Source organism: Gymnodraco acuticeps, unplaced genomic scaffold (assembly GCF_902827175.1).
Source record: "Gymnodraco acuticeps unplaced genomic scaffold, fGymAcu1.1, whole genome shotgun sequence".
NCBI lineage: Eukaryota > Metazoa > Chordata > Actinopteri > Perciformes > Bathydraconidae > Gymnodraco > Gymnodraco acuticeps.
This window is the reverse complement of record NW_022991196.1, coordinates 61,749-89,115: the sequence shown is the minus strand read 5'-3', so window position 1 is coordinate 89,115 and position 27,367 is coordinate 61,749. Positions and strand designations below refer to the sequence as shown.

The following is a 27,367-nucleotide window of genomic DNA, read 5'->3' as shown; positions in this document are numbered from 1 at the left end:
GACATTAGCATTAGCTTAACATTAGCTAACGTTTGCTAACGTTAGCTAATGCTATCTTAACTATTGCAGACATAATGTGGCGAAATCCTGTTGCAGCTTGGCCCAGGAGGTAGTCTTAAGAGTGTCAACATTTAATAAACGGAGATAGACGAGGGCTGACTTGATTTAACTGCATAAAAGTGCTTTTTGTATAAGTTGAGGTTCTGTTTAGAAGGCATTGAACAAAGACTAGCACGTGAGTAACTTAATTATTAATGTCATTGTTTTAGCCTAATGCCGTGACTTGTGACCTGTTTTCAGTTGTATATATTGCAACAAAGTATAAAGTTACACTTCACAACGTGTGAGCGCCAGTCAGTATACTCCTAGCTGTTTGCGGTGCGGGACAGGGAGCTTGAGGAGTGACCCTCCGGCCCGGCCTCGGTGCAGACTGGCGCATTTCCACTACAGCGCGGTTTAAGCGTGCCGTTTTTGGTTGCCACTTGGCGTAGGACCGGCTAGCGGGTACTATTTCACAGTTTTTCTGGCCCCATAAAATCGAGGTTCTTAGCGGGCCAACAACCAAGCTGAGTCGGGCTGAGTATGCTAAACTAGAGAGAGAGAATCGCTGGCAAGGGGGCGACAACTACAACAAAATGAACATATTTGACCGTGAATTAATTGTAATACACGTTTAAAAAATGATGCCGAAGTAACAACATACTGATACCGGTTAGTAAAAACCATGAATTAATGCTTTGACAAGTCTGCAGACAGACGGCAGGCGAAAAGCTTTTAAAATGTGTGTTTGCTAAATGGAGATTGGCTAACCTAACAGTATATCAGTGATGCAAATTAGGCGCGTTTCGGCGCCTCCCGGTTTTTTAAAGCTGATTTGGGTGACTTGTGTAATTCGTGGAGAACCGAAGAGTTTTCGTTTTGGGGGTGGGGGTTGTCCGTCCGACTGACTCCAACAAAGAAATCGTTGGAGTCGTCGCCAAGAACAATCGCAATCCCTTTGAGGACAACAGAGCGCTGTTCAGTCACGTCTGGTGTCTAATGATAGAGATAAAGAAGACAAAGATTAGGTTAAATTACAAACTCACAAGATGAACAATGTTGGCCTTTTCCATCTTTTTGAGGGGTTGTTTTAATTATTTTTCGAAGGCTTTTGAAGTTGTACCATATCGTCATCAATGACAAGTGACAAAAAGTTGCTAAGTTATATTACTTACCACCCAGTTGATGCTCTGCATCAACTCTGTCAGTTTCTGTCCAACCGATCCTTTCTTTGATTTGAACAGTTGGATGAAACGTGGGGTGTGCTGGTCCAGAGCCTCAAAGAAGTCTGCCTCAAGGCTCCTACTGGTAACGCCATTAAATTCGGCAAATACCTGAAAAAGTAGAGAAGGGGGTGGGGTAGGAGATGGAAAACCAGCACATTAGGAAGACATCTGATGTTCTTTGCTTTTGTGTGAATTAAAGGTGGAATATACATTGCTCTGAAAGTTACAGCCTTGATATGGACAAGTCACCTTTTGCTTCAACTTCAAATGTTCTCGCAAATGTGTGAAAAAGTCTGCTTGACTGCAAGGCTCTATAAAGTCGCATAGCTGACAGTGGAACGCTGTTTCACTCACTTTCTCGATATCCTTAAGAGTGTGCCATGTTGATAAGTGAACCTTGAGTGCATTAAAAGATTTAAAGGTGCAAAGGCATTCCTTATGGAGGCATGGGAGTGGTGATGTCCTAGTATGGCAGCCATGTTTGAGGCGGTAATGCCTAAGTAAAAAGCCTCTTTTTTCAGAGCAAAATTAGCAGAACTTACAGGTCCACTGCATCGGAGGTTTTCAATCTGCTTGGCAAATCTGAAAATCAAGAACGACAAACCAACAAAAATAATCAAACATCACGTATACAACAATTTAGAAACTACGATGTTGTATTTACCTGATTCAGAATGCAAAATGTGTTATTATGAAATAAGTGAAAGTGAGAAGAGGACTCAATTGTATCCATGCTATTGTTGTGATCAAATTCTAGTGATGTTAAGATAAAGCTCTTACGCCGCTGCTCATAGAAAAAATACAAACGATCAGAGAGGAATTGTGTAGTTTGTAAAAATTAGGGCTGTCAGTCGATTAAAATATTTAATCGCGATTAATCGCACATTTTTTATCTGTTCTAAATGTTCCTTAGAGGAATATTTTTCAAGTTTTTAATACTCTTATCAACATATGAGTGGACCAATATGCTTTATGCTAATGTCAGTGTGAGAAAAAGTTTTTAGAGAGTACTTGTCCATGGACAAGTGAGTTTGGCAATTTACTTGTCCGAATACATTTTTCACTTGTCCAAAATGGACAAAAATAGGGGCCACTGGAATCTTCTTCTTCGTCATCGTATTTTACATTTTCCCACGGTTTTTATGACACCGCTAACGTAAGTGAGCGGTAAGATTTTACTGCATCACACATAGGGTTGGGTATAGTTTGGATTTTAACGATTCCGGTTCTGCTTTTCGATTCCGGATATTTTTGGTTCTCAATTCCGGTTCTTTGAGAGGGTAAAAATAAGTCCCATGACAAACAGGGAGAAAAATATATTTATGAAAACATTAAGTCAAATCTGTATTCCTATTTACAAATCACTTCATACTTTTTAATTTCTTACGGTTATTGAATACAAGTGGTGCAGTTTGAGAATGTACAATTGGCCCAGTCTCCTCTGATGTTACACTGCAACCTGCCTGTGAGACAGAGTCCAACCACACATGTCCAACACATACGTGTATAACCTAATAATAATAATACATTATATTTATTAGTGCTGGGGGGAAACTATTATTTTGAAAACGATTAATTGGGCGATTATATGATCGATTAGTCGACTAATCTAACGATTATTTTTCTGTTGTTCAATTCATAAAAAACGTAATGTAAAAAAAACGTAATGTAACATTTTTTTTTTCACGACACTGTGTCTCAGGGGATCTTAATATTTAAGAACCTATTAATGTGTTATACCAGATTAACGGAAATAATCTCAGCTAACTGACGATACAAACCATTTTTACCAAAACAAAAACACAAGTCTCATAAGAAGCATCTAAATGACCCCTGAGCGAAAAATGCTAACGGACATTGGCACAGAACTCAAGATAAAAGTACCCTTATTACTTATCGTAGCTGCACATACAATATATCCGATTAAATCTGAGACTCCACAGATTATGTAGGTATATAGTATCATCACTGAGTGATCCGGACTCGCGACAGAGGAAGCAAATACAGTCATCACAACACGTACCACGTGGTTACTTTTTAAACAATGTTAAGTCCAACAATGCATTTCATGTTTATCTAAAAGCTTGTAGAGTACTATATCTACACAGTGAAAATGTTTGGTAGTGCAAGTGCAACTCATGAGCCCTATCACACTTGGATGTGCTGGTGGTCATTTTAATGTTTTTAATTAATTCATGACAACTGCGCACCAGCTTACGTGCAGCCCTGGCCTGGACATTGCTTGGCTCCATTAGTTGACAATCTGCAGACGTAAACTAGCTACCATTCCAGCCAACATTAAATGCTGACAAACGTTAACTGACACACAGCTGGCGCCGCTAGCTAGGTAGCTAACATTAACTACTAACCGTAACCAACCAAGCACGAACAAACCGCACGGAGAGCAATAAGATAGTTAGCACTACCGAAGTGCACAGAACTCAAGCTGCACAACACACTACACAAACGTGGAATTAATTTAGCCAAAGTTAGTACTTACTTATCATTGTTCCCTCCACGAGAGACAATGGGGTGCCTCCGCTTTAAATGTTCCAACATAGCCGTTGTGCTTGTGTGATATGCCAACTCCATTTGGCAAAGACTGCAAATGACAATATCTTTGCGTTTTGGACTAACTTTAAAATATTCCCATGCTTTTGAAGACCTAGGGCGAGATGTTTTCGTTTGGGGGCTTCGTGCGCAATCCTGTGAGGAGGAGGTGGTAGCCGTTTCAGTCTCCATTGTGTTTGAAGTGAGATTGCGAACTGCTTGTTGCTTTGGGTGACCCAATATGTCGTCGACGATATTTTTAAGTCGACGTCGTCGACGCCTCGCTACAGCACTAATATGTATAGCCTATAGGCCTAGCCCTTTTCTACAAATCAAAGACGCTTGCACGCTTACACATGTCCTGCAATACACATGCTGCAGCTGCCCAGCTGCTCACAGTTTGTAAAAGTAAATAAATAGTATTTTCATTTCAATAATGTACTTTCTATACCCTGCTTCATAAACAATACTGACATCCCTGTGCTCCTCCGAGTCTGGGGTCCGGGGATGTGAGGACAGCGCGAGGACACAGACAGGGAGGCTGCTTTACTTCATAAAGGAAATGGCGGTCAATATTAACAACACAGGAGCTAAAACGCTTAATAACCTTCATTACGTGTTAGAGAAAGAACATACGAAAGTTTGACAAAGATGAGGCTGTTAAACGGGCAGCGGATCCGCTGTGTGTAGAAAGAGAGAGAGAGACGCTGAGCTGCACCGTGCAGCGATCAGCTGATACGGAGCATAGAGAGAGAGAGCTGCGGTCCGCGGGGCCACTGTGCTACACTTCCCGCCCCGCCCCCGTCTAACTGTACAGAAAGCGGCGAGATGCATTTCCTTAGGAATCGACAAACAGAACCGAAACTAACATTTCTAAACGAACAATGGCGGACACGTACAATTTGCGAATGAGTTCTGCCTTTTGTAAACTGAATTTATCAATAATTTGTCAATAAATCAGGGCGAAAAACGTCACTTGTCCGCCGGACAAGTCAATTGAAAGATCTACTTGTCCGATATTGTAAATAACACGTCCCGGACGGTGGGACGTGTACTTTTTCGCACACTGTTTAATGTTTATTATCATTTGAACAATGGCAAATATTCTCATGAATATTAAACACAACAACCTCTGAACATTACAAATATTCGCCTTAATTCAACCTGGAACCTCTCATACAATACAAATGTGTGTGTGTGTGTGTGTTCGTTGGAGCTATGTGCAACTCAAGGCATATGCTCAAACGGGAGCTGCCTGGAAGCTGCAATCATGTTGCGCACTATCCGTGCTGAGTGTGCTGACTTTTCGTACAATGTCCCACTGTCTGGCTTCCTGCATAAAGTCAAGTGCTCGGCGCAGTTGTCGGCGAAATGTCACTCCTCTGTTTTCATTTAAACAGCCCCATATCCGTTAGCGCAGCTAGCTAGCACCAGATGCTAACAACAACAATGCACGTAAGGTCTCTCTCTCGCTCGCTCGGGCCACACATACACACACCCTCCCTGCCGGTGAGCGTGGAAGTGTGGTCTGCCACAAGCGGGCGGCAGGAGCGGGCTGTCAGCATCAGCTGGTAGATGGTATTTTAAACTCGATGCGCTCTGAAATCTACAGGGCGGCCGAGGACAAAAAATACAAATGCGTTAATCGCGTTAAAATAATTAATGGCGGGTTTTTTTTTTCCGTTAATGACAGCCCTAATATATATATATTAGGGCTGTCAAACGATTACAATTTTTAATTAGATTAATCACAGCTTTAAAATGAATTAATCATGATTAATCACCATTCGAACTATGTCCAAAATATGCCATTTATTTATGTATATTTTTGGGGGAATGGAAAGATAAATGAAAGAAGGCGGATATATCCATTTAACATACAGTATCTATGTTTATTAAAACATGTTTCTGCGTGTCAAAATGAAAGACAACCCACACACCTATCAATCATCAAACCGTGGGGTCTTAATTCATTACGTGTTGATTTCTATCAACGGGGGAGTACTTCAGGAAAGTCGACAGAGGGGGGGCTAGTGGAGTACTTCGTGACCACAGAGTGTGAACGTTGTGATCAGCTGTTTTAGCGCAGTTCTCCAGTGAAGGGGGGGGGAGTCTCCCTCCGCAGCCGGTTGGCGTAGTTTTGGCACAATTCCGTTGTACAGACCGACGTTAACAGCAGCCCTGTCTGTGCACACGGAGACCGACTCTGTCGTCCGGTGATCTAACCGCCTTCTGGAAAAGCTTCACAAGTACGTCGGTACGCAAATGCGCTTTGTGACACAAGTGACGGTACGCATTTCAGATTACGCACATAACCTGCGTACCAGTTATGTGCACCCTGTACTACAGCAAAAGTATTCTCCGTCGGGACTTCCTGCAACAACACCACGCCGTTATCAAAGATGTTCTATTGAGAAGACGATCACTACGTGACAAACGTTTTCAAAACCGTGGCTACTGAAATCAATCTGACTAACTGCTGTCTGTGCAATTTACTCCGCGCGAGTTGGCAGACTTTATTTTGCTGACTTTAACATCATTTTTCATGGTGGGGCTAAGCCATTTCTTCGTATGGGTGTAGCCTACCCCAGCAGTACCCTGGCGCTGCCACTGGTGGCACGTATGGGGCGGGCCATTCTGCACATGCGTTAAATGCGTTAAATATTTTAACGCAATTAATTAAAAAAATTAATTACCGCCATTAACGCGATAATTTTGACAGCACTAATATATATATATATATATATACATATACAGGGTTGTGTAACGGGTCACAACCGTAAGTGACCTGTTAACGGTCAGGAAACGACAGCGAAGCATCTGGGTGTCTTTTCTGGCATTTATTCTGAGAACAAAAATAATATTCTCTTTGCATCCGCATTGCACATCCTCAGCAGTGCTCACTTCAATGTCTTCTAGTATTTATTTATATATTGAGAAATTATTAAATTACCAAGAAAATCTTATTTTTAAGTAATCTTACAAAATACAAACATACCTGAGAACAAAAATAATATTCTCTTTGCATCCGCGTTGCACATCTTTACAAAAGAAAAGAAAGAAAAGTCAGAAAGTGTTGACATGTAAACAAAGAAAATTACGCAGATCGCATCTATTTCCCGCCAAAACCACACCGTAGATATCACTCAAAAATACAATTTCTTATGGTGGAAACTTAACAAAACCGGTTTAATAATATACCCAAATTGACACTTAACTACATACACTACTTTCATAAACTTAAATAGCCGGTTTACCACACACAATTGTAATGAACTATAACACAATTCCTAGCACAGCTTACCCTCAGCAGTGCTCACATCGATATATGAGTGCTCACTTCAATGTGAGGGGAAAGCGGAAATGACATGCAGGAACTAGAAAACGATGTGTAACGGGAAAGTGTTCCCACTAGAAACAATACTCAAAAATATTAAAAGGAAACAATCTCATAGAAATAAAATTCACAACCTATTGTAAATCGTCATTTATAACTAATCATTATTTATACACATGTTTAACTCTGTTCCAGTTGGTTGAAGTGTTTTGCCCAAAATACCAAACATACCTCATCTGCACTTTTCCCCATTTAAAAAGGAATTGTAATCAATGCTTTTAGATGTAAATGGTTTATTGTATCATTACTATGGGTCTCTGAAACAATCAGACTTTAACCACACTGTTATCAGACTTTTAGCACTCTTTTCCCCACAGAAACGACTTCAAACCATCAGTGTCACTATTGTGGGGATGTAGGAATGTACCTGTGTCTGGTGTGGAGCCTCCCTGCACTTTAAATAGATTGATTTGCTTTTATTTATCGTATTTTCTACTGTTAATGCACTGTGCTCATGTCGGGTGATTCGCTCCCTGGAGCCCTCCTGTGGGTAATCTTGGAACTGCACTTAAATAGTTTTTCTCACTTTTAAAATACTTTCTGCCCTATAAATGATTTTTAATCAGTAGGCTATTACCATTATTTAGGGGCTGCATGAACACGAATTTCAGCATCCATTCCCTGCACACTTTCCTCCTATTTAAAACACTTTTCAGTGAGGTGCTGCAGCCTGCTTCTCTCCTTTTTCTCTGCCCCTATTTAAAACACTTTTCCTCCTAAAACACTTGCTAGAGGTGAAATCTCAATTTCAGCCCTGATTTTGGCACATCTTGTAACTTAGTTAAATTTAGCCTTATGTTGTTATTTAAGTCGCTGTTCATTGTTTGTTATATAAAGCAGATTTAATTATACCCTATGGAGGCTGATGTGTGGATGTTGTGTCCTTTCGATAACTTTGTTGAGCTTGTTTTTAGCTGCATGTCTTTTTCTATCTCACTGAACAAAGTCCCTGTATGTGAACTGCTTCAGCTGATAAGGCTGGTTATGAATCAGACGGAGGAGCTGCAGACAGGTGAAGGTGTGAACGTCCAAGTATGAAGTCAGACTGCCAGACGCCATTTTACAGCTCGACACGAGGAGGACAACAGGGTGAGTGTTAACACCAGGATCTGCTTTGTAACACATTCATTATTTACTCTGTCAAACTGGATGTCAGAAAATTACTTATTGGTTAACAATCTGCGTCCTAGAGTCCATTGAGACTTCTGCAAGTGTTGTACACTTTTATTATTTCCTGTTTTCTGATTCGTCAGAGTTACAAGCACCGGCATATACACGCGGTACAAACAGTAACGAGCTTACTCCCGCCTGACTCGCCCCCGGAGCAGCAGTCTTCGTCGCCCGAAACTACTCCGCCCATCTGCGGCCCGCAGGTGCCAGCCAGGATACCACGGCAAAACAGACAGAGCTCTGAGGTTTGGAAAGAGTCGAGCTGGTGGTGAGGTGTGTCATCCACCTGTCTTGGTTCCGGTGTGAAGGCCTGCTCCTGCCTGTTTCTGCTTCTACGGGTGCGAAGGCCTGATCTGAGATACTGCGGAGAAACCTGGAGAGTTGCTACGCTGCTGCCTCCCTGCCTGGTTCTTGCTCCGGGAACAGCGTGGATACTGTTGTGCTGGACTGGGAGAATGGCGGGTGTCGTGTTTCTGCTGTGCTGGACAGGAGAAGATCGCTAGTCATCCTGAAAAATCTACTGGATTCGGGTATGTTCTGCCGCCCGCAGTGGACATCCCCTGTACAGTTTCTGAGGTGTTGCACAAACAATTGCTGGTTGCACTGTGTCCTCACTTACTATGCGTAGGATGCAGCATTGGTTTTTATTAATGTATAAAGCCATTTTAGGTAAGCTTCCACTCTACATATGTGCCAGATTTGGTTGTAAGAGTCACAACCTCAGAGGTTGTAAGAGTCACAAACTCGGGCAAATCTGGCACATATGTAGAGTGGAAGCTTACCTAAAATGGCTTTATACATTAATAAAAACCAATGCTGCATCCTACGCATAGTAAGTGAGGACCATCCAGTTAGGCTATACAGTTTGCAAGGATGAGTCCTATAGGGTGTATTTGATATATAACGCAGTGCAGCATGGTAGAGTGGGTCAAGTTTGGCCAAAACAGTGGGACAGGCAAATGTATAAATGGTATCACCGTAGTCTTAAGAATATATCTTATATATATATTCATTTCGGAAAATGTTTGTCTTTCTCACATGCCTGCCACGATGGTCCTTCAGAATTGTTTTTTAAACTCTAATCTCACTTTCGCGAAGTTTACTGGTGACTCTAGAACAGCTGACAATGTGTGTTGATTAAGAGGAAAAGGTGCTTGGTATTTTTATTGTTGTTATTATCAGGAAATGTACAGCCAAATCCAGGTCCACCTAGCAGTATTAGTCAAATAGCTACTCCTGCTGATTTTATATCTAGATCTGGGCTAGGTTTAATTCATTTAAATGTGCGTAGTCTGTTACCTAAATTACATTTTGTCCGTATTTGGGCGAGTTCGACAGATGCTGATGTCATTGTCTTATCAGAGACGTGGCTAGATAAATCCATTTTGGCCTCTGACATTTACATAAATGGTTACAGTGTATATCGTACTGATCGGCCTAAAAAAGGTGGTGGCGTTGCCATTTATGTGAAAAATAAGTTTTGTGTAACTAATATGGTTTCCAAATCTGTTAGTAAACAGCTAGAATTTTTAGCCGTGAATATTGAGGTAACAAAGGGTCAACAGGTCATGGTGGTGGGCTGCTACAGGGCCCCCTCGGCTGTCAAGGACTCTTTATCGTCATTGGCAAAACTGTTATCACAACTTTCCTACAAGGAAATAGTGCTGCTTGGTGATTTTAATTGGGACTGGTTAACTTCTGTGTCAGAGGATTTTAAAAACCTGTGTACCTCTTTGAATTTTACCCAGATTATGGACAGTCCTACTCGCCCAAATATTAAGTCCCCAAATAAATCCTCCTTAATTGATCTAATTTTAAGAAATGTTCATCTGTGGGAGTATTTGCTAATGATGTGAGCGATCACTGTGTTGTAGCCACAATTAGGGACACTAAGGTCCAAAAGGTTAAACCACGTATCATCACAAAGAGAGATAAAAAACACTTTGTGGAGCAGGTTTTTTTACATGATCTGTTTGATTTTGATTGGGGTAAAATCAATCTGTGTGCTGATGTAGAAACCGCATGGTCTTATTTTGATCTTGGTTTTATGGAAATTATTGATCGACATGCACCCCTGCGTAAATTTAGAGTGAAGGGACGAAACAATCCCTGGTTTTCTGCTGAGCTGTCCAGTCTACTTCATGAGAGAAATAATGCTTGGGCTAAGGCTATAAATCAGGCTCAGAGGTAGAGTGGCTACGCTTTAGGCAGCTAAGGAATAGCTTCACATCTCAAATAAAAAGTGCTAAATCAAAGTACTATTTGTCAGTTACCACAGAAAACCTGAATAATCCTAGGAAATTTTGGAAAGCCATAAAATCGATTTCCACTGGTGATATCCGTAATGAGCTACCTCCGTGCCTCACCACAGCATCTGGCATTATATCAGACAGGGCTACTATGCTAAATTGCTTTAATAAGCATTTTGTGTCTTGTGGCTCTCTGTTTGATTCTGTCACTAACTCTGCTTCTGTGAACGCTCCAATCCTTGACTCTGAACAATGTGGTCTGGAAAACCATTTCAGTTTTACTCCTTTAACTATTGGTGTTGTTCGTGAAGCATTATCCAAGTTAGATCCTAGGAAACCGGCTGGCCCGGACAACTTAGAACCTTTCTTTTTAAAGTTAGCTGCAGATTTGATTGCTCCACCTCTTACTTCTCTTTTTAACCTCTCCCTCAGCACTAACACAATTCCAAAAGTATGGAAGTCTGCTTATGTCTTGCCTTTACTGAAAGGAGGGGAGGCAACTATTTTAAATAACTTTAGGCCAATCTCCAAATTGTCAGTTCTGGCTAAGGTGCTCGAACGACTTGTGAGTGAACAAGTAAAGGAGTTTTTATGTATAAATGATATCCTGTCTAGACATCAGTCAGGATTCAGAAAGAGACACAGCACCATCACTGCGACAATGAAAGTGGTGAATGACATCACTAGTATTTTAGATAATAAGCAGAGTTGTGCAGCTCTGTTTATTGACCTTTCCAAAGCGTTTGACACCGTCGATCATCGCATCTTAAAGCAGAGGCTAGCCAGTATAGGCTGTTTAGAGTCGGAGAGGTCCTGATAATTTATTCCGGTAAATCACTCTGACCTCCTAATTGACCTTTCCGAAGTTATTGAGTCTATGTAAGTTTGCTGCTTGGCTCAGATCCACCAACGTCAGCAAGATCTCACCTCTATTAACTTCCCGAAGAACCTAGGTTCAATGAACTGCTGTTTCAATTCAGACAACTCTTTTTTAATCTGTTTAAGCGATCCCGAAGGATTTTGATATCAGTAAATGGAGTGTGCTCCTACCTAAGTGTGTGTGGCAGGGTGCAATCTTACCTTTGAAGCAGGAGAGGAGGGCACAGGTGTCTTTTAAATTATCCCAATCCAAAAAGGTGGGATTCAGTTTATTTGAAGAAAAATAGGTCCAAACTAATACAGGGTTTTTACCTTCTCTCTTTACAACATTATAATCATACTAAAAACATTGTGCTGTGATCATGTTCAAATATGAAACTTTAATTCACAGTCTTACATTTATTACCAAAATGTTTTAATTTCAACTGCCCAATTCAGTTGTGACATTTTTAAATTCTCCCGATAGAATTTAGAGGTATTTCCTCGTAAAAAGACCGGTGACCATAAAAAGCGCATTCAACTTTCCATTCACCAAATCAATTCACATCAGTTTCATACCTTTTTTCCGACACAGACGGCGGGTATAACATTCAAAAACTCATACCTGTCCGCAATATTTCGGAGGGAAGATTTTCCTCACAGGTGGCGGTATTTATAATATTCACAATCACATCTCTCATCAAATCATTCCACTCAGCCAACAACCAAGAAATTCGAGAGATATTTACCCCGTCTGGCCGAACCTTACCGAGAGCTAGTTACCCAGCTCTGGAGCTTTCACTCTCAACCCCTGTCTTTATGCACAAAAACCCCAATAGCATTTTCCAAAACGCCTCCTCCACACCCACATCAGGAAAAACTGGGCAGGACTACTACTGTACAGGGCTAAACATGACCCGACATGTTCCATAGCTTTATGACAATAGACACAACTTCTCATGTTAGTGTGAAAAGGAAATGAACTCTTTTTGGCCTCTAATGTGTTTCTCCTTAAGCCTGGAGCCCCCCCTCCCTGTGGACTGCTGCCAGAGGAGAGGGAGGAAAACGGCCTACTCTCTTCAGAGACACCCATAACTCATCGACCTTACACACTCAACCTAAACAAACTACTTTGTTTTGTTTATACTGTAACTATAGAAAAACCTAAAATATGAAGCATTTTCATTGTGGGTTATACAAGAATATAATTGATTATATTTGATTATAACTAACTTTCGTTTTTAAGTATTAAACATACTATGAAAACTCACAACAAGGCATATCCAGCCATGCAGTGGGTTGGTTTGTAAACTACCTCTCTGAAAGGTCCCAATGTGTTCACTTTGATGGACTGTCTTCTGAGTGGTTAAACATTTCTAATGGTGTTCCCCAAGGTTCTGTTTTAGGACCACTTTTATTCTCCATATATATTAACAGCGTAGGTGATAATGTGGATGAAGCTACTTTACATTTTTATGCAGATGATACTGTGATGTACTGTGCAGGTCCCTCTATTAAAGAGGCTGTTGTTAAATTACAGGCTGTTTTTAACACTTTTCAGACTCAGCTCTCTGAACTAAAGCTTCTTTTAAATGTGGATAAAACCAAGGTAATGCTCTTTTCAAAAGCTAAAAAGACACCAGAGCCTGTTTTAGATATTGTAACTACGCAAGGAACAAAACTTGAAGTTGTTGCCTGTTACAAATACCTTGGTATCTGGCTTGATGATTGTCTCTCTTTTAAACTTCATGTCAATAACCTGCTTAAAAAACTGAGGGTTAGGCTAGGTTTCTTTTTTAGAAACAAGTCCTGTTTCTCGCTTGAGGTCAGGAAAAGGCTCTGTGACCTTTTTACCTGTGTTGGACTATGGTGATCTGATCTATATGAATGCACCTGCCAATTACCTGAGCAAATTGGATGCTGCGTATCACAGTGCTCTGAGATTTGTCACAAATTGTAAAGCGCTTACACATCACTGTACCCTGTATACCAAGGCAGATTTACCATCACTCTCTGTACGGAGGCTCAGTCACTGGTACACTTTTATTTATAAAGCTATGTTGGGCAAACTCCCGTATTACATCTGTTCTCTGGTAAAGCAGAAAGTTGCAAGCAGCTATTGTCTGAGATCGCAGGATGTAGTCTTGTTAGATGTACCAAGAGTAAGGACTGTCTTAGGTAAGACAGCTTTTATGTGCGCAGCTCCACTTGCTTGGAACAGCCTACAGTCCAAATTGAAATTGAGCAATTTTATTTCACTGAATGTTTTTAAGGCACGTCTGCACGAGATGCTTTCTGACACTATGGGTGTTTGTAAGTGTTGGTGAATATGTAAATATGATGTCCTCTATTGTTTGTTTTTATGTTGTTTTTATGTTTCATGTGGAACTAAATTGATGCAGGTCTCCCTTGTAAAAGAGATCCGTGATCTCAAGGGACCTATCTGTCTAAATAAAGGTTTGAAATGAAATACAGCTGTGTGTGTAGATACAGGGAACATGTGCTCCTCTGGGTGATGAATACAGACAGGAGGCTCTCTGGTTTTATGATCATGTGAACTGTAAGCTATCTTCCTGATCACAAGGGTATATATTATATAGACCTTTTTTTAAAGATCAAACTAGAAAGTGCCCACTTGTTGTACCTTTGGTGAGAATCAGCCCTTCTGAAGCAAAGTGCTATAAAGGATGTGTTCCTCTCCACAGAGGGAAGAGGAAGAGTGGTGTTCCTGTGGAGGAGCAGCTGTCCAGCTGTGCTCTGTGTCAGGACGTCCTGAAGGATCCAGTCTCTACCAGCTGTGGACACTGGTTCTGCAGACAGTGCATCACCTCATACTGGGAGCAGAGACCTCCATCAGGAGACCCCTCCTGTCCCCAGTGTGGAGAAAGACCCAGAACCAGAGCTGGCCTGCAGACAGCCAGTCAGACCAGCTCTGTACGAGGTAAGAGGCCGAACTCATGCAGCGTCTTATTCCTCTTCCTGGTTCATTTGTTTTTTTATTAGGTATTCTGTTGAAGAACAAAGACATTACAATGTTTATAAAACATTTAAACTCAGTCTGTTTTTATTAGTTTTATTGTTATATTCTCAAAAGCATTTCCTGATTCTCTCCTGTTTCCTTCTCTTCCAGCAGAACGTGGTCTGCAGGAGGTTTTAGATGAACACAGGCTCAGTCTGAGGAGGAGATGTGAACGTGTGACTGAAGGAACTGATCAAAGTGAAACCCTCCTCAACAGCATCTTCACTGAGCTCTACATCACACAAGGCCAGAGTGAAGAGGTTAATACCCAACATGAGGTGAGGCAGCTGGAGACAGCTTCCAAGAAAGAGACCCTCCATGACACTCTAATCAAGTGCCAGGACATCTTTAGAGCCTTACCTGACCAACAGACTCTCATCAGAGCGGTCCTGACCAACGGAGTCGCTGGAGTTGGAAAAACCTTCTCAGTGCAGAAGTTCACTCTGGACTGGGCCGAGGGTTTGGGAAACCAAGATGTCAGTCTGGTGATCCCGCTCTCCTTCAGGGAGCTGAACCTGATCAAAGCTGAGCAGTACAGTCTTCTCAGGCTGCTCCATGTTTTCCATCCAACCTTACAGAAGGTCACAGCAGAGCAGCTGGCTGTCTGCAAAGTGCTGCTCATCTTTGACGGCCTGGATGAAAGCAGACTTTCTCTGGACTTCAGAAACAAGAAGGTTGTGTCTGATGTCTCACAGCAGTCCTCAGTCAACGTGCTGCTGACAAACCTCATTAGGGGGAAGCTGCTTCCCTCGGCTCTCGTCTGGATAACTTCCAGACCTGCAGCGGCCAATCAGATCCCTCCTGAGTGCGTGGACAGGGTAACAGAAGTACGAGGCTTCACTGACGCCCAGAAGGAGGAGTACTTCAGGAGGAGATCGAGTGATGAAGACCTGTCCAGCAGAATCATCTCTCACATCAAGAGCTCCAGGAGCCTCCACATCATGTGCATGATCCCAGTCTTCTGCTGGATCACTGCTGCAGTTCTGGACCACATGTTGACTACAGACCAGAGAGGAGAGCTGCCCCAGACCCTCACTGACATGTACTCACACTTCCTGCTGGTCCAGACCAAGAGGAAGATGCAGAAGTATGAAGAGGGACATAAGACGAGTCCACAGCAGCTGACGGAGGCTGACAGGGAGCTTCTTCTGAAGCTGGGGAGGCTGGCGTTTGAACAGCTAGAGAAAGGACACATCATGTTCTACCAAGAAGACCTGCAACGCTGTGGTCTTGGTGTCACCAAGGCCTTGGTGCACTCAGGAGTTTGTACAGAGATCTTCAAAAGAGAGAGTGTGATCTTTGAGAAAACAGTCTACTGCTTTGTTCATCTGAGCATTCAGGAGTTTCTGGCTGCAGTCTACATGTTCCACTGTTACACCAACAGAGACACAGCGGTACTGAAGGACTTCCTGCAGGGAGACTATAACAACAGGTATAACAGAGATCATGATTACCCATCCCTGGATGTCTTCCTAAAGGGAGCCATGGCGAAATCCCTCAGAAGTGAAAATGGCCACCTGGACCTGTTTGTCCGCTTTCTCCACGGCCTCTCTCTGGAGTCCAACCAGAGACTGTTAGGAGGCCTGCTGGGTCGCACAGACAAGCGTCCAGAAACCATCCAGATAGCCACCAGAGGCCATCTGGGTCGCACAGACAACATACTAACATTCATTCATAGACTGTTAGGAGGCCTGCTGGGTCGCACAGACAACATACTAACATTCATCCAGAGACTCTTCAGAGGCCTGCTGGGTCGCACAGACAACAGTCCAGGAATCATCCAGAGAGCCATCAACAACCTGAAGGAGATGAACAGTGGTGACATCTCTCCTGACAGGAGCATCAACATCTTCCACTGTCTGACAGAGATGAAGGACCTCTCAGTACATCAGGAGATCACAGAGTTCCTGAAGTCAGAGAACAGATCAAAGAAGGAACTCTCTGTGATCCACTGTTCTGCTCTGGCCTACATGCTGCAGATGTCAGAGGAGGTTCTGGATGAGTTGGACCTGGATAAGTACAAAACATCAGATGAGGGGAAACGGAGACTGATTCCAGCTGTGAGGAACTGCAGGAAGGCTGAGTAAGTCCAGATGTGATTAACTTTATAAACTAATGTGGATCAGGAGTTTAATTATTCAAATAAACACTTTAACATTTCTGCTGTTTAAATACTGAGAGCAAAATAAACCAACACTGTTCTTCTATTTATTTATAATAATAGTTAAACTGAAGCGTTTCTCTCTTCATATTGAGTGATGGAGGCGACATGTCAAACACATGAAGGACTTCAGAGGTTTCTCAGCATGTGATCAAACCACACAGCAGGACTTACAGTTATCAGTTATTATTACTTTCTAGTTTCTTTATCATTCAACACACACACGTTTTTATCACAATGTTTTAGAGTTTAAAATAAGATCTATATCATATCCCACCAATACCAGAGTTATGTCCAGGGGTGCACATAACTTGTTTGCCCTGGTTCTCAAAGGAGCACCTGGAGATGTTGCTTGGTGCTCATCCTTAAAATGAAATAAACCGTAACTTTTGAGGGGTCTTGACTTTATTTGCCAGACACACGGCACAGAACACACATGCAGAGGTGAACACAGAACACACATGCAGAGGTGAACACAAGACACACATGCAGAGGTGAACACAGAACACACATGCAGAGGTGAACACAGAACACACATGCAGAGGTGAACACAAGACAACATTAGCACGAGCAGTAATCCTACAAGCTGTCATCACTACCCTCCTGACTGTTCTCCTCACTGTCTTCCTCTCTGTCAGACATGGTAGCTGATGATGTAGGCCTACTTCTTTCTCTCTGGTTGAGTCTGCGATTAGCTGCTTGCATCCACAAGTCAACAGCTGGGTTTGGGTCGAAAGTCTCTGTTGTCATCTTAGACAAGTGGATGTAATCAAATAAGTATGTGAACATAACCAATAACCTACCATAGCCAATAACAAATTAATGTAACTTATTTTATTTGTGTTGTTCATTCATCCATCCATCCATCCATCCATCTTCTTCCGCTTATCCGTGGTCGGGTCGCGGGGGTAGCAGTTCCAGCAGAGAGCCCCAAACTTTCTTTTCCCTGGCGACATCAACCAGCTCTGACTGGGGGATCCCAAGGCGCTCCCAGGCCAGCGAAGAGATATAATCCCTCCACCTGGTCCTAGGTCTACCCCTTGGTCTCTTCCCAGCTGGACGTGCCTGGAACACTTCCCTAGGGAGGCGCCCAGGTGGCATCCTAACTAGGTGCCCGAACCACCTCAACTGGCTCCTTTCGACGCGAAGGAGGAGCGGCTCAACTCCGAGTCCCTCCCTGATGACCGAACTTCTCACCTTATCCCTAAGGGAGACACCAGCCACCCTGCGGAGAAAACCCATCTCGGCCGCTTGTATCCGCGATCTCGTTCTTTCGGTCATGACCCATCCTTCATGACCATAGGTGAGGGTAGGAACGAAAATGGCCCGGTAGACAGAGAGCTTTGCCTTCTGGCTCAGCTCCCTTTTCGTCACAACGGTGCGGTAAAGCGACTGCAGTACCGCTCCCGCTGCTCCGATTCTCCGGCCCATCTCACGCTCCATTGTTCCCTCACTCGAGAACAAGACCCCGAGATACTTGAACTCCTTCACTTGGGGTAAGGACTCATTCCCTACTTGAAGTGGACAGTCCATCGGTTTCCTGCTGAGAACCATGGCCTCAGATTTGGAGGTGCTGATCCTCATCCCAGCCGCTTCACACTCGGTTGCGAACCGATCCAGTGAGTGCTGAAGGTCGCAGACCGATGAAGCCATTAGAACCACATCATCTGCAAAAAGCAGTGGTGCAATCCTTAGTCCACCGAACTGCAGACCCCCTCCCCCATGACTACGCCTCGAAATCCGATCCATGTATATTACAAACAGGATTGGTGACAAAGCGCAGCCCTGGCGGAGGCCAACCCTCACCGGAAATGGGTCCGACTTACTGCCGAGGACCCGGACACAGCTCTCGCTTTGGGAGTACAGAGATTGGATGGCCCTGAGTAGAGACCCCCTCACCCCATACTCCCGCAGCACCTCCCACAGTAACTCCCTGGGAACTCGGTCATACGCCTTCTCCAAGTCTACAAAACACATGTAGACCGGATAAGCGTACTCCCAGGCCCCCTCCAGGATCCTTGCGAGAGTAAAAAGCTGATCCGTCGTTCCACGACCAGGACGGAATCCGCATTGTTCCTCCTCAATCTGAGGTTCGACAATTGGCCTGACCCTCCTTTCGAGTACCTTAGAGTAAACTTTCCCGGGGAGGCTGAGTAGTGTGATGCCTCTGTAATTGGCACACACCCTCTGATCCCCCTTTTTAAAAAGGGGGACCACCACCCCCGGTCTGCCACTCCTTCGGCACTGTTTCCGACTTCCACGCAACGTTGATGAGACGTGTCAACCATGATAGTCCCTCAACACCCAGAGCCTTCAGCATTTCCGGGCGGATCTCATCCACCCCCGGGGCTTTGCCACTGTGGAGTTGTTTGACGACCTCAGTGACCTCCCCCCGGGAGATTGGTGTTGATCCCCCGTCATACTCCAGCTCTGCCTCTAACATAGAGGGCGGAGTTGTCGGGTTCAGGAGTTCCTCAAAGTGTTCCTTCCAACGCCCTAACACTCCATCAGTTGAGGTCAACAACGTCCCATCCTTACTGTACACAGCTTGGATGGTTCCCTGCTTCCCCCTCCTGAGGTGTCGGACAGTTTTCCAGAACAACTTTGGTGCCGCCCGAAAGTCCTTCTCCATGTCTTCTCCGAACTTCTCCCACACCCGCTGCTTTGCCTCGGCCACGGATGAGGCTGCTGCCCTTCGGGCCTGTCGGTACCTTGCAACTGCCTCGGGAGTACCCCGGGATAACAAATCCCTGAAGGCCTCCTTCTTCAGTCGGACGGCTTCCCTGACCACCGGTGTCCACCAGGAGGTTCGAGGGTTACCGCCCCTTGAGGCACCTAGGACCTTGAGACCACAGCTCCCCGCCGCGGCTTCGGCAATAGAGGCTTTGAACACCGACCACTCTGGTTCAATGTCCCCAACCTCCACAGGAATGCCCGAAAAGCTCCGCCGGAGGTGTGAGTTGAAGGCCTCCTGAACTTGGGCCTCCTCCAGACGTTCCCAGTTCACCCGAACTACACGTTTGGGCTTACCAGGTCTATCCAGAGGCTTCCCCCGCCACTCGACCCAACTCACCACCAGATGGTGATCAGTTGACAACTCCGCCCCTCTCTTTACACGAGTGTCCAAAACATACGGCCTCAGGTCCGATGATACGATAACGAAATCGATCATGGACCTTCTGCCTAGGGTGCTCTGGTACCACGTACACTTATGAGCATCCTTATGTTCGAACATGGTGTTTGTTATGGCCAATCCATGACTAGCACAGAAGTCCAGTAACAAACCACCACTCCGGTTCAGATCAGGGGGGCCGTTCCTCCCAATCACGCCCCTCCAAGTGTCTCCATCATTGCCCACATGTGCGTTGAAGTCTCCCAGCAAGATTAAAGAGTCCCCTTCAGGAGCCCCATACAGGACTCTTTCCAGGGTCTCCAAGAAGGCCGTATACTCTGAACTGCTGTTGGGTGCATAAGCACACACAACAGTCAGAGTTTTCCCCCCCATAACCTGCAGGCGTAGGGAGGCGACCCTCTCGTCCACTGGGGTAAACTCCAACAACGAAGCACCTAACCGGGGACTTGTGAGTATCCCCACACCCGCCCGGCGTCTCACACCTTGAGCAACTCCGGAGAAGAATAGAGTCCAACCCCTATCCAGAAGTAAGGTTCCAGAGCCGACGCTGTGCGTAGAGGTGAGCCCAACCAGATCCAACTGGTAACGCTCCACCTCCCGCACAAGCTCCGGCTCCTTCCCCCCCAGAGAGGTGACGTTCCACGTCCCCAAAGCCAGCTTCTGTCGCCCGGGTCTGGTCCGTCGAGACCCTCCGCTTTCACTGCCACCCTTCTGGCAGCGCACCCGACCCCATTGATGTTTCCCGTAGGTGGTGGGCCCGCGGGACGGAGAAGCGGAGGTGTTGCCCACGTTGCCTTTTCGGGCTGGGCCCGGCCGGGCTCCGTGGCAAGCCCGGCCACCAGACGCTCGCCGACGAGTCCTCCTTCTGGGCCCGGCTCCAGAAGGGGACCCCGGGCTTCCTCCGGGCCGGGTATCCTCACTTCTTAGTTTTTCTTTCATGAGGTCTTTTGAACCAATCTTAGTCTGGCCCCTTGCCTGAGACCAATTTGCCATGGGAGACCCTACCAGGAACACAAGGTTCCAGACAACACAGCCCCCAGGTTCATCAGGGCACACAAACCTCTCTACCACGGTAAGGTGCTGGTTCTTCTTGTTCATTCATATCTTATTTAAATGCATTTTTTGTTTGTATGTCTCCAGTTTTAAAGGATATTTTTGGTTACTGTATGCATTGGAATTATTTCAAACCTATTTATCCCAATAATTATAACAGGGTTGCCAACTTTGGGTACCTGGCTGGAGTGAGATTTTGATATCATGGGTTTAATTACATATGTGCACGAAATGACTGCTATCGTGTCAGCAGCGGGACCTTAGCATAGCCTATATATAGGATATATATACAATATATACAAATACACAATATTGGACACAGACTATAAAGGGCACAAAGTTTCATTCACTAATGAAAGTCAAACACATGTTTGTTTCCACTGTTTTATTGTGTTCCTGTCGCGATAAGCAATGAATTGACGTATCGTACGATAAATAAAAATGAACTCGATAAATTGCCATTTACATGAGGATGTGACTAGCAGTTTGAAAGGATGTACTTGAATTATTATTATATATTATCATTATGTCAGTGGTCTAAAATGGTCATACAACGGTGTCGACAATATTATCGTTTATCGCAATAATTTCCGGGAAAATGTATCCAACAAAATTAATTATCGTGAGAGGCCTATACATGAAACACACACACACAAATCTACAGACTTACTCCAAACTGCCAAATATATTAATTAACACACTCTCACTCTCATACTCTTTGACTCTATTTTGGCCTAGTAGAACAATAAGCAGCAGACTTTAACTTTTTTATCATTTCTACTGGTTCTTAGATCTGAGCTTGCGCAATACGGGTCGGCAGTTGCGAGAGAGTATTTTTGTTGGGTAATCTATGGTAGGGCTAACCCATACAGTGGTGGGGCTCAAGTCAGTATTTGCAATGTAATTACATACACGCTCCCCTTGACAGTGAAACGCCACGCGGGAGGTTTAGATTATTTCCCTGTCTCAATCCAAATTGAACTGTATGAAATAAAAAGGCACATTTGTCTTGTAGTAAATAAAAAGGGCGACCTGGAGCAAATCCTGCAATTTCCCCACTGGTGAAAGAGTTGACATGCTGAAAACCCAACCCCTGCAGGGGGGTCTGGGGGGGATTCTCCCCCAGGAGATTTTTTTTGTTTTAGTTTTGAAATAGGTTACTAACATAAAATACACATTCTGGTAGCCTACTCTCTTGAGAAGAAAAATAAATAAATCTATTACTACACGACATATTAAAAAAGTAATGCCATTTTAGTTTTTTGTTACTTTGTTCTGAAAGCTGAACCTGCTGCTCCTCACAGAGAGAAGAGGGAAGAGGCTGTGTGAATTACTTTACATTGTGGATAAGGGTGGATAGCCCCCATTGTTCTTTGTGTCAAAATGAAAGACAGCCCACACACCTATCCAGGGACGTGCACAGACATTTGGAGGGGCTATTGCTCTAAACTGGAAAAAGGGCCTCCCCCCGAAAAAAAACAAAAGACCTTTTTTTAATGTAAAAGGAACCAAATGATTATTACATCAACTAAATTGAACAGTAATTCACATCTCATAACAAAATAAGCTAAGGCGACTACTTGCATTCGGTGACTTAATTTAAAAAATGAAAATCAGGGACATTTTTTGTTTTGCGGTCCATATCTCATTAAAATATCTAATGTTAGTAACTATTAAAGACAAAATGGGGACAATTCCGTTCTAATGTAGTTTGACCATTGTAACTGCTGTGCAGTCCAGACATACTGATAAAATAGGGCCTCTAACCAGGGGTTAAATTGGGCCGGGGCTGTCCGGGGCTGTCCGGGGCTGTCCGGGGCTGTCCGGGGCTGTCCGGGGCTGTCCGGGGCTGTCCGGGGCTGTCCGGGGCTCAGCCCCGGCACATAGGACGATGCTCTGACGTCATCGCCCTCGCTCATTTGTCATTTGTTTAAGCCATAATGTCAAAACATCTCTCGTTCTTAATATAGACTTTATTTAGGGTCGATATGTGTTGACTTTAAAATTTAAAATAGCAGATCTCTGTGACAGGATATCGTTTTTCCGCTTAGTGAACGTGTGTCTCTGCTCCGATCAGGAGCTGCAGCACCGTGGTTCCTTCGTGCAGAGAGTCTGCAGCGGTGTGTGTGTGTGTGCAGAGAGTCTGCAGTGGTACCGCCAAACCCCCGACCCGTCTTGTAACACGGAGCCCGTTTCCTACACCATCAGGGCCGGTTCTAACCAATTTGTTGCCGTAGGCGAGATTTTAGCTGGCGCCCCCCCCTGCCAGAAAATCGTTCAGTAGAACAAATAAAAGTATCCAAGGAATACACAATAGAATATATAAAAAATAAATGAAAAATCTCTACAACAGACCAATGCACTACAAAAACAGAAACGTATTGACATAAGTCATATTTTAATTGGGGTGAGGACATCACATCCTCTAAGGGGGTCCGGGGGTATGCCCCCCCGGGAAGAAATGTTTGAACATTTAAAGTAAAATTCTTCAATCTGGTGCACTTAAGAGCACACATTACTAGAGACCTGATCTAGGGGATACAACTCTAACGGCCCGTCCACACAGCGGCGTGCGTTGAAGCTTGCCGGTGGGCGTGTCTGAAACTCGACCAACAACCAATCACATGAATCTCCCGCCCCTGACATACAAGCAGCGGTTTGATTGGCTAGAGCTTGTACTGGCATATGATTCGATTGGCTGACGCTTCTGCCGTGGCTTCAAAACTTGAACATTGCTCTACTTTTGCAGCGAGCCACGCCAGCAAAGTGACGTCACCCCATTCAAAGTGAATGGTGAAGCTTTCAACGCACGCTGCTGTGTGGACGGGCCGTAAAACACCCATATGAAAAAGATTGGTTTACATTTTAATAATCAAATAAGTATGTGAACATAACCAATAGCAAATAAATGCAACTATTTTTGTTGTTCATTCATATCTTATTTTACCTAGTTAACATTTATTTATGCATATTTTTGTATCTCTCAAGTTTTAAACAATATTTTTGGTTTACTGTCCTATAGTATACATTGAAATGATTTCAAACCTGTTTATCACAATAATTATAAAAGAGTGCCTTGGAAATATGTGTTTACATAAATTGCATTTATCTCTCTCGCTCGATCCCACACCCACTTTGGCTGTGAGCTGCGGACGCCTGATAAGCCAACACCCCCCACTTTCATCACTTACAGCGCCCATCGTACGGGGCAAATGAAAAGTGTAACCCGGGGTGAAAAGGGTGTTACCTTGACTTAATTATGAATGCTGTTACATCAAGGCCGAAAATTAGGATGAGCGCAAACAGTCAAAATGTTTTTTTCCCTCCCAGAGCTGCCAGCGCAGCGCCCCCAGATCTGGCGCCCTAGGCGACCACCTATGCCAAAAACCGGCCCTGACTTAACCTAACAACTTATTTAATTTGTTTTCACAATTACTAATGTCATGTTTTTTTTTATTCTTGAAGAAAATGTCTTTTTTTCTGGCATTCTTCCAGGATTAACAAAAATAAGAATAACATTGCGAACAATCTTTGAAGTAAATGCCTGTTGTTAAACGCTTCCCACATTTACTTCAATCGTACAATAGAAAAGCTAAAAGTACCCAAGGAATACACAATAGAATATATAAAGAATAAATGAAAAATCTCTACAAAAGACCAATATACTACAAAAACAGAAACGTATTGACATGTTGGTAATATACATCAAAAAGGCTTCAAATGTATTCGGTATTGTATGAACATGTTTGAATTGGGGTGTGGACGTCACATCCTCTAGGGGGGACCGGGGGTATGCCCCCCCAGGAAGAAATGTTTGAACATTTAAAGTAAAATGCTTCAATCGGGTGCACTTTGAGCACACATTGAGACCTGACCTAGGGGTACAACTCTAAACACCCATATGAAAAAGATTGGTTTACATTTTAATAATCAAATAAGTATGTGAACATAACCAATAACCTACCATAGCCAATAGCAAATAAATGCAACTTATTTTATTTTTGTTGTTCATTCATATCTTATTTTACCTAGTTAACATTTATTTATGCATATTTTTGTATCTCTCAAGTTTTAAACGATATTTTTGGTTTTCTGTCCTATAGTATACATTGAAATGATTTCAAACCTGTTTACCCCAATAATTATAAAAGAGTGCCTTGGAAATATTTGTTTACATAAATTGCATTTATCTCTCTCGCTCGATCCCACACCCACTTTGGCTGTGAGCTGCGGACGCCTGATAAGCCAACACCCCCCACTTTCATCACTTACAGCGCCCATCGTACAGGGCAAATGAAAAGTGTAACCGGGGTGAAAAGGGTGTTACCTTGACTTAATTATGAATGTTGTTACATCAAGGCCGAAAATTAGGATGAGCGCAAACAGTAAAAATCTGGCGCCCTAGGCGACCGCCTATGCCAAGAAGCGGCCCTGTACACCATGCTAAATATGTCTGCATAAAGCTGAGTTATGATCGGTCATAATAACACAGAATTTGGTGATGATTAAATTGTTTACAGTGAGATTTACTCCCATACTTTTGGCCATACTCACGCAGCCCTACAAATGAATTGAGATTTCCAGACAAATGTTCTTTAGCAAGTGTGCAGAGCAGTGTTGATTTAAAAAAGCAATTTGAAGGTTGGATATTTGTAAACCTTTTTTTGTGTATATATATTCATAATTTAAGATGTAAATGAATTCCAGTTTATTTGTAGTACTTTCTATTTTTATTTTTGACATTTGGTGGCATCAATGTCTGCATTTGATACAGATAATGGAGCAGTTGCTTTAGGGCCACAGTGTAGGCCTATATCCCTTAAGGTCAAACAATGAGATCCTCGATCATGTTGATTCGGCCACAACAGAAAAAATAAAAATAAACTCTCGCTCTCTCCAGAGGGGCAGGTCAGCCATAAAGGCCAAACGGGCCGTTGCCCTGATAACATTAGCCCGTACCTGTGCACGTCCTTGCACCTATCAATCATCAAACCGTGGGGTCTTATTTCATTACGTGTTAATTTCTATCAACACGTAATGTTGTATCGATGTATATAGAGATGTACTACAGCAAAAGTATTCTCCGTCGGGACTTCCTGGAACAACACCACGCCGTTATCTTGATTCTGATTGGCCAGAAGACATTATCAAAGATGTTCTATTGAGAAGACGATCACTACCTGACAAACGTTTTCAAAACCGTTTCTAGTCTTCGGTATTCTTGTTTTTGGCGTGAGAATAGTTTGGGCAGCGTGAGAGCGTGAGATTGAGAGTGAAAGCGTGTGTCACACGCCAGATGCGTGAGAGTTGGCAACCCTGTTATAAAGGAGTGCCTTGTGTTTACATAAATTGTGACCAAACTGTTTGAACTTAGACTAAAGTGAACTATCTAAACACTCAAGAGTCCTTTACCTCACTGAGCTGTAGTATCAGCCTCTCAGTCTGACTGGATAGGATTCTCCCTCCACATTATTGTAGAAACATCTTCTTCTTATATCTGTTAGAGCAGCTAGCACCAGATTCTAATAACAACACTAGGCGGTGCGCCCTTCTCTCTCTCCCTCGCTCACTCGCACTTTGGCTGTGAGCTGCGGTTGCCAGATAAGCCAACATCCCCCATTTTCATCACTTACAGCGCCCATCGTACAGGGCAAATGAAACGTGTAACCGGGGTGAAAAGGGTGTTACATTTACTTAATTATGAATTTTGTTACATCAAGGCCGAAAATTAGGATGAGCCGCAACGGTCAAAAATGTTTTTTTCCCTCCCAGAGCTGCCAGCGCAGCACCTCCACAGATCTGGCGCCCTAGGCGAACATCTATAACGCCAGTGCTACGGGCCGACCCTGAGTTCATATGCAACTCGCAAATATCTTTCTCTCTCCTCTCTCCTCTCTTTTCTCTTCTCCCTTCTCTCTCAATTTTGGTACGCAAATGCGCCTTTTTTCAAATGACCCGGTGCTCTTTTTGGGGGGGAGGTGCGCATGCGCACCTGCGCACCAGTTATGTGCAGCCCTGGTTATGTCTTAATACTCATACAGTGAGAACATCTGATGGTATTCAGTTTAAAATATTGAAACTTTATTGGTTTGTTAACTGTGTTTGTGCGCAATACATTTCCAGATGCTCAGAGAAGACAAAACATCCATTATTCACATCTAAATATTAATCAACATTTAAATATGTACATCTCTAATATTGTCAAGTGATTTATTTAATTTCTGTTTCTTTGGTAACAGTCAGTGACAGCAGGAGCACAGACCTGTGATCAGATCACACTGACAACACATTACACTCTATCATATATTATTATATATAAAATGGACTAACAGCAAATCTCAATCAGAACATGTCAAATATGTTTTTCATCAAATGCTTGAGGTCATTATGTTTCCTCTTTTTTAACACATGTTGTGATATATGTTTTATTATAGTCTTGCTCGCTGTGGACTCTCAGAGACTCACTGTGAAGTCGTGGCCTCAGCTCTGAAGTCTGACCCCTCCCATCTGAG

General features: G+C 43.5%; 1 protein-coding gene and 1 long non-coding RNA gene across 2 annotated transcripts; one reads left to right on the top strand and one right to left on the bottom strand.

Annotated features, from left to right (window-relative positions):
- Positions 1 to 957: 957 nt before the first annotated feature.
- Positions 958 to 7,166, bottom strand: LOC117561253. Its single transcript, XR_004571323.1, has 5 exons — positions 7,120 to 7,166; positions 6,814 to 6,856; positions 1,808 to 1,847; positions 1,215 to 1,373; positions 958 to 1,035 (listed from the first exon to the last, which is right to left on the bottom strand). It is a non-coding gene; the product is annotated as an uncharacterized LOC117561253 (long non-coding RNA).
- A 1,030-nt stretch (positions 7,167 to 8,196) lies between these two features.
- On the top strand, positions 8,197 to 16,866 carry LOC117561255 (protein NLRC3-like). The gene is made up of 5 exons (XM_034238546.1): positions 8,197 to 8,230; positions 14,104 to 14,430; positions 14,620 to 16,089; positions 16,198 to 16,591; positions 16,733 to 16,866. Exons 1-5 carry the CDS (start codon positions 8,197 to 8,199, stop codon positions 16,734 to 16,736), a joined length of 2,229 nt encoding a protein of 742 aa, XP_034094437.1. The 3' UTR covers positions 16,737 to 16,866.
- The last annotated feature ends 10,501 nt before the right edge of the window (positions 16,867 to 27,367 follow it).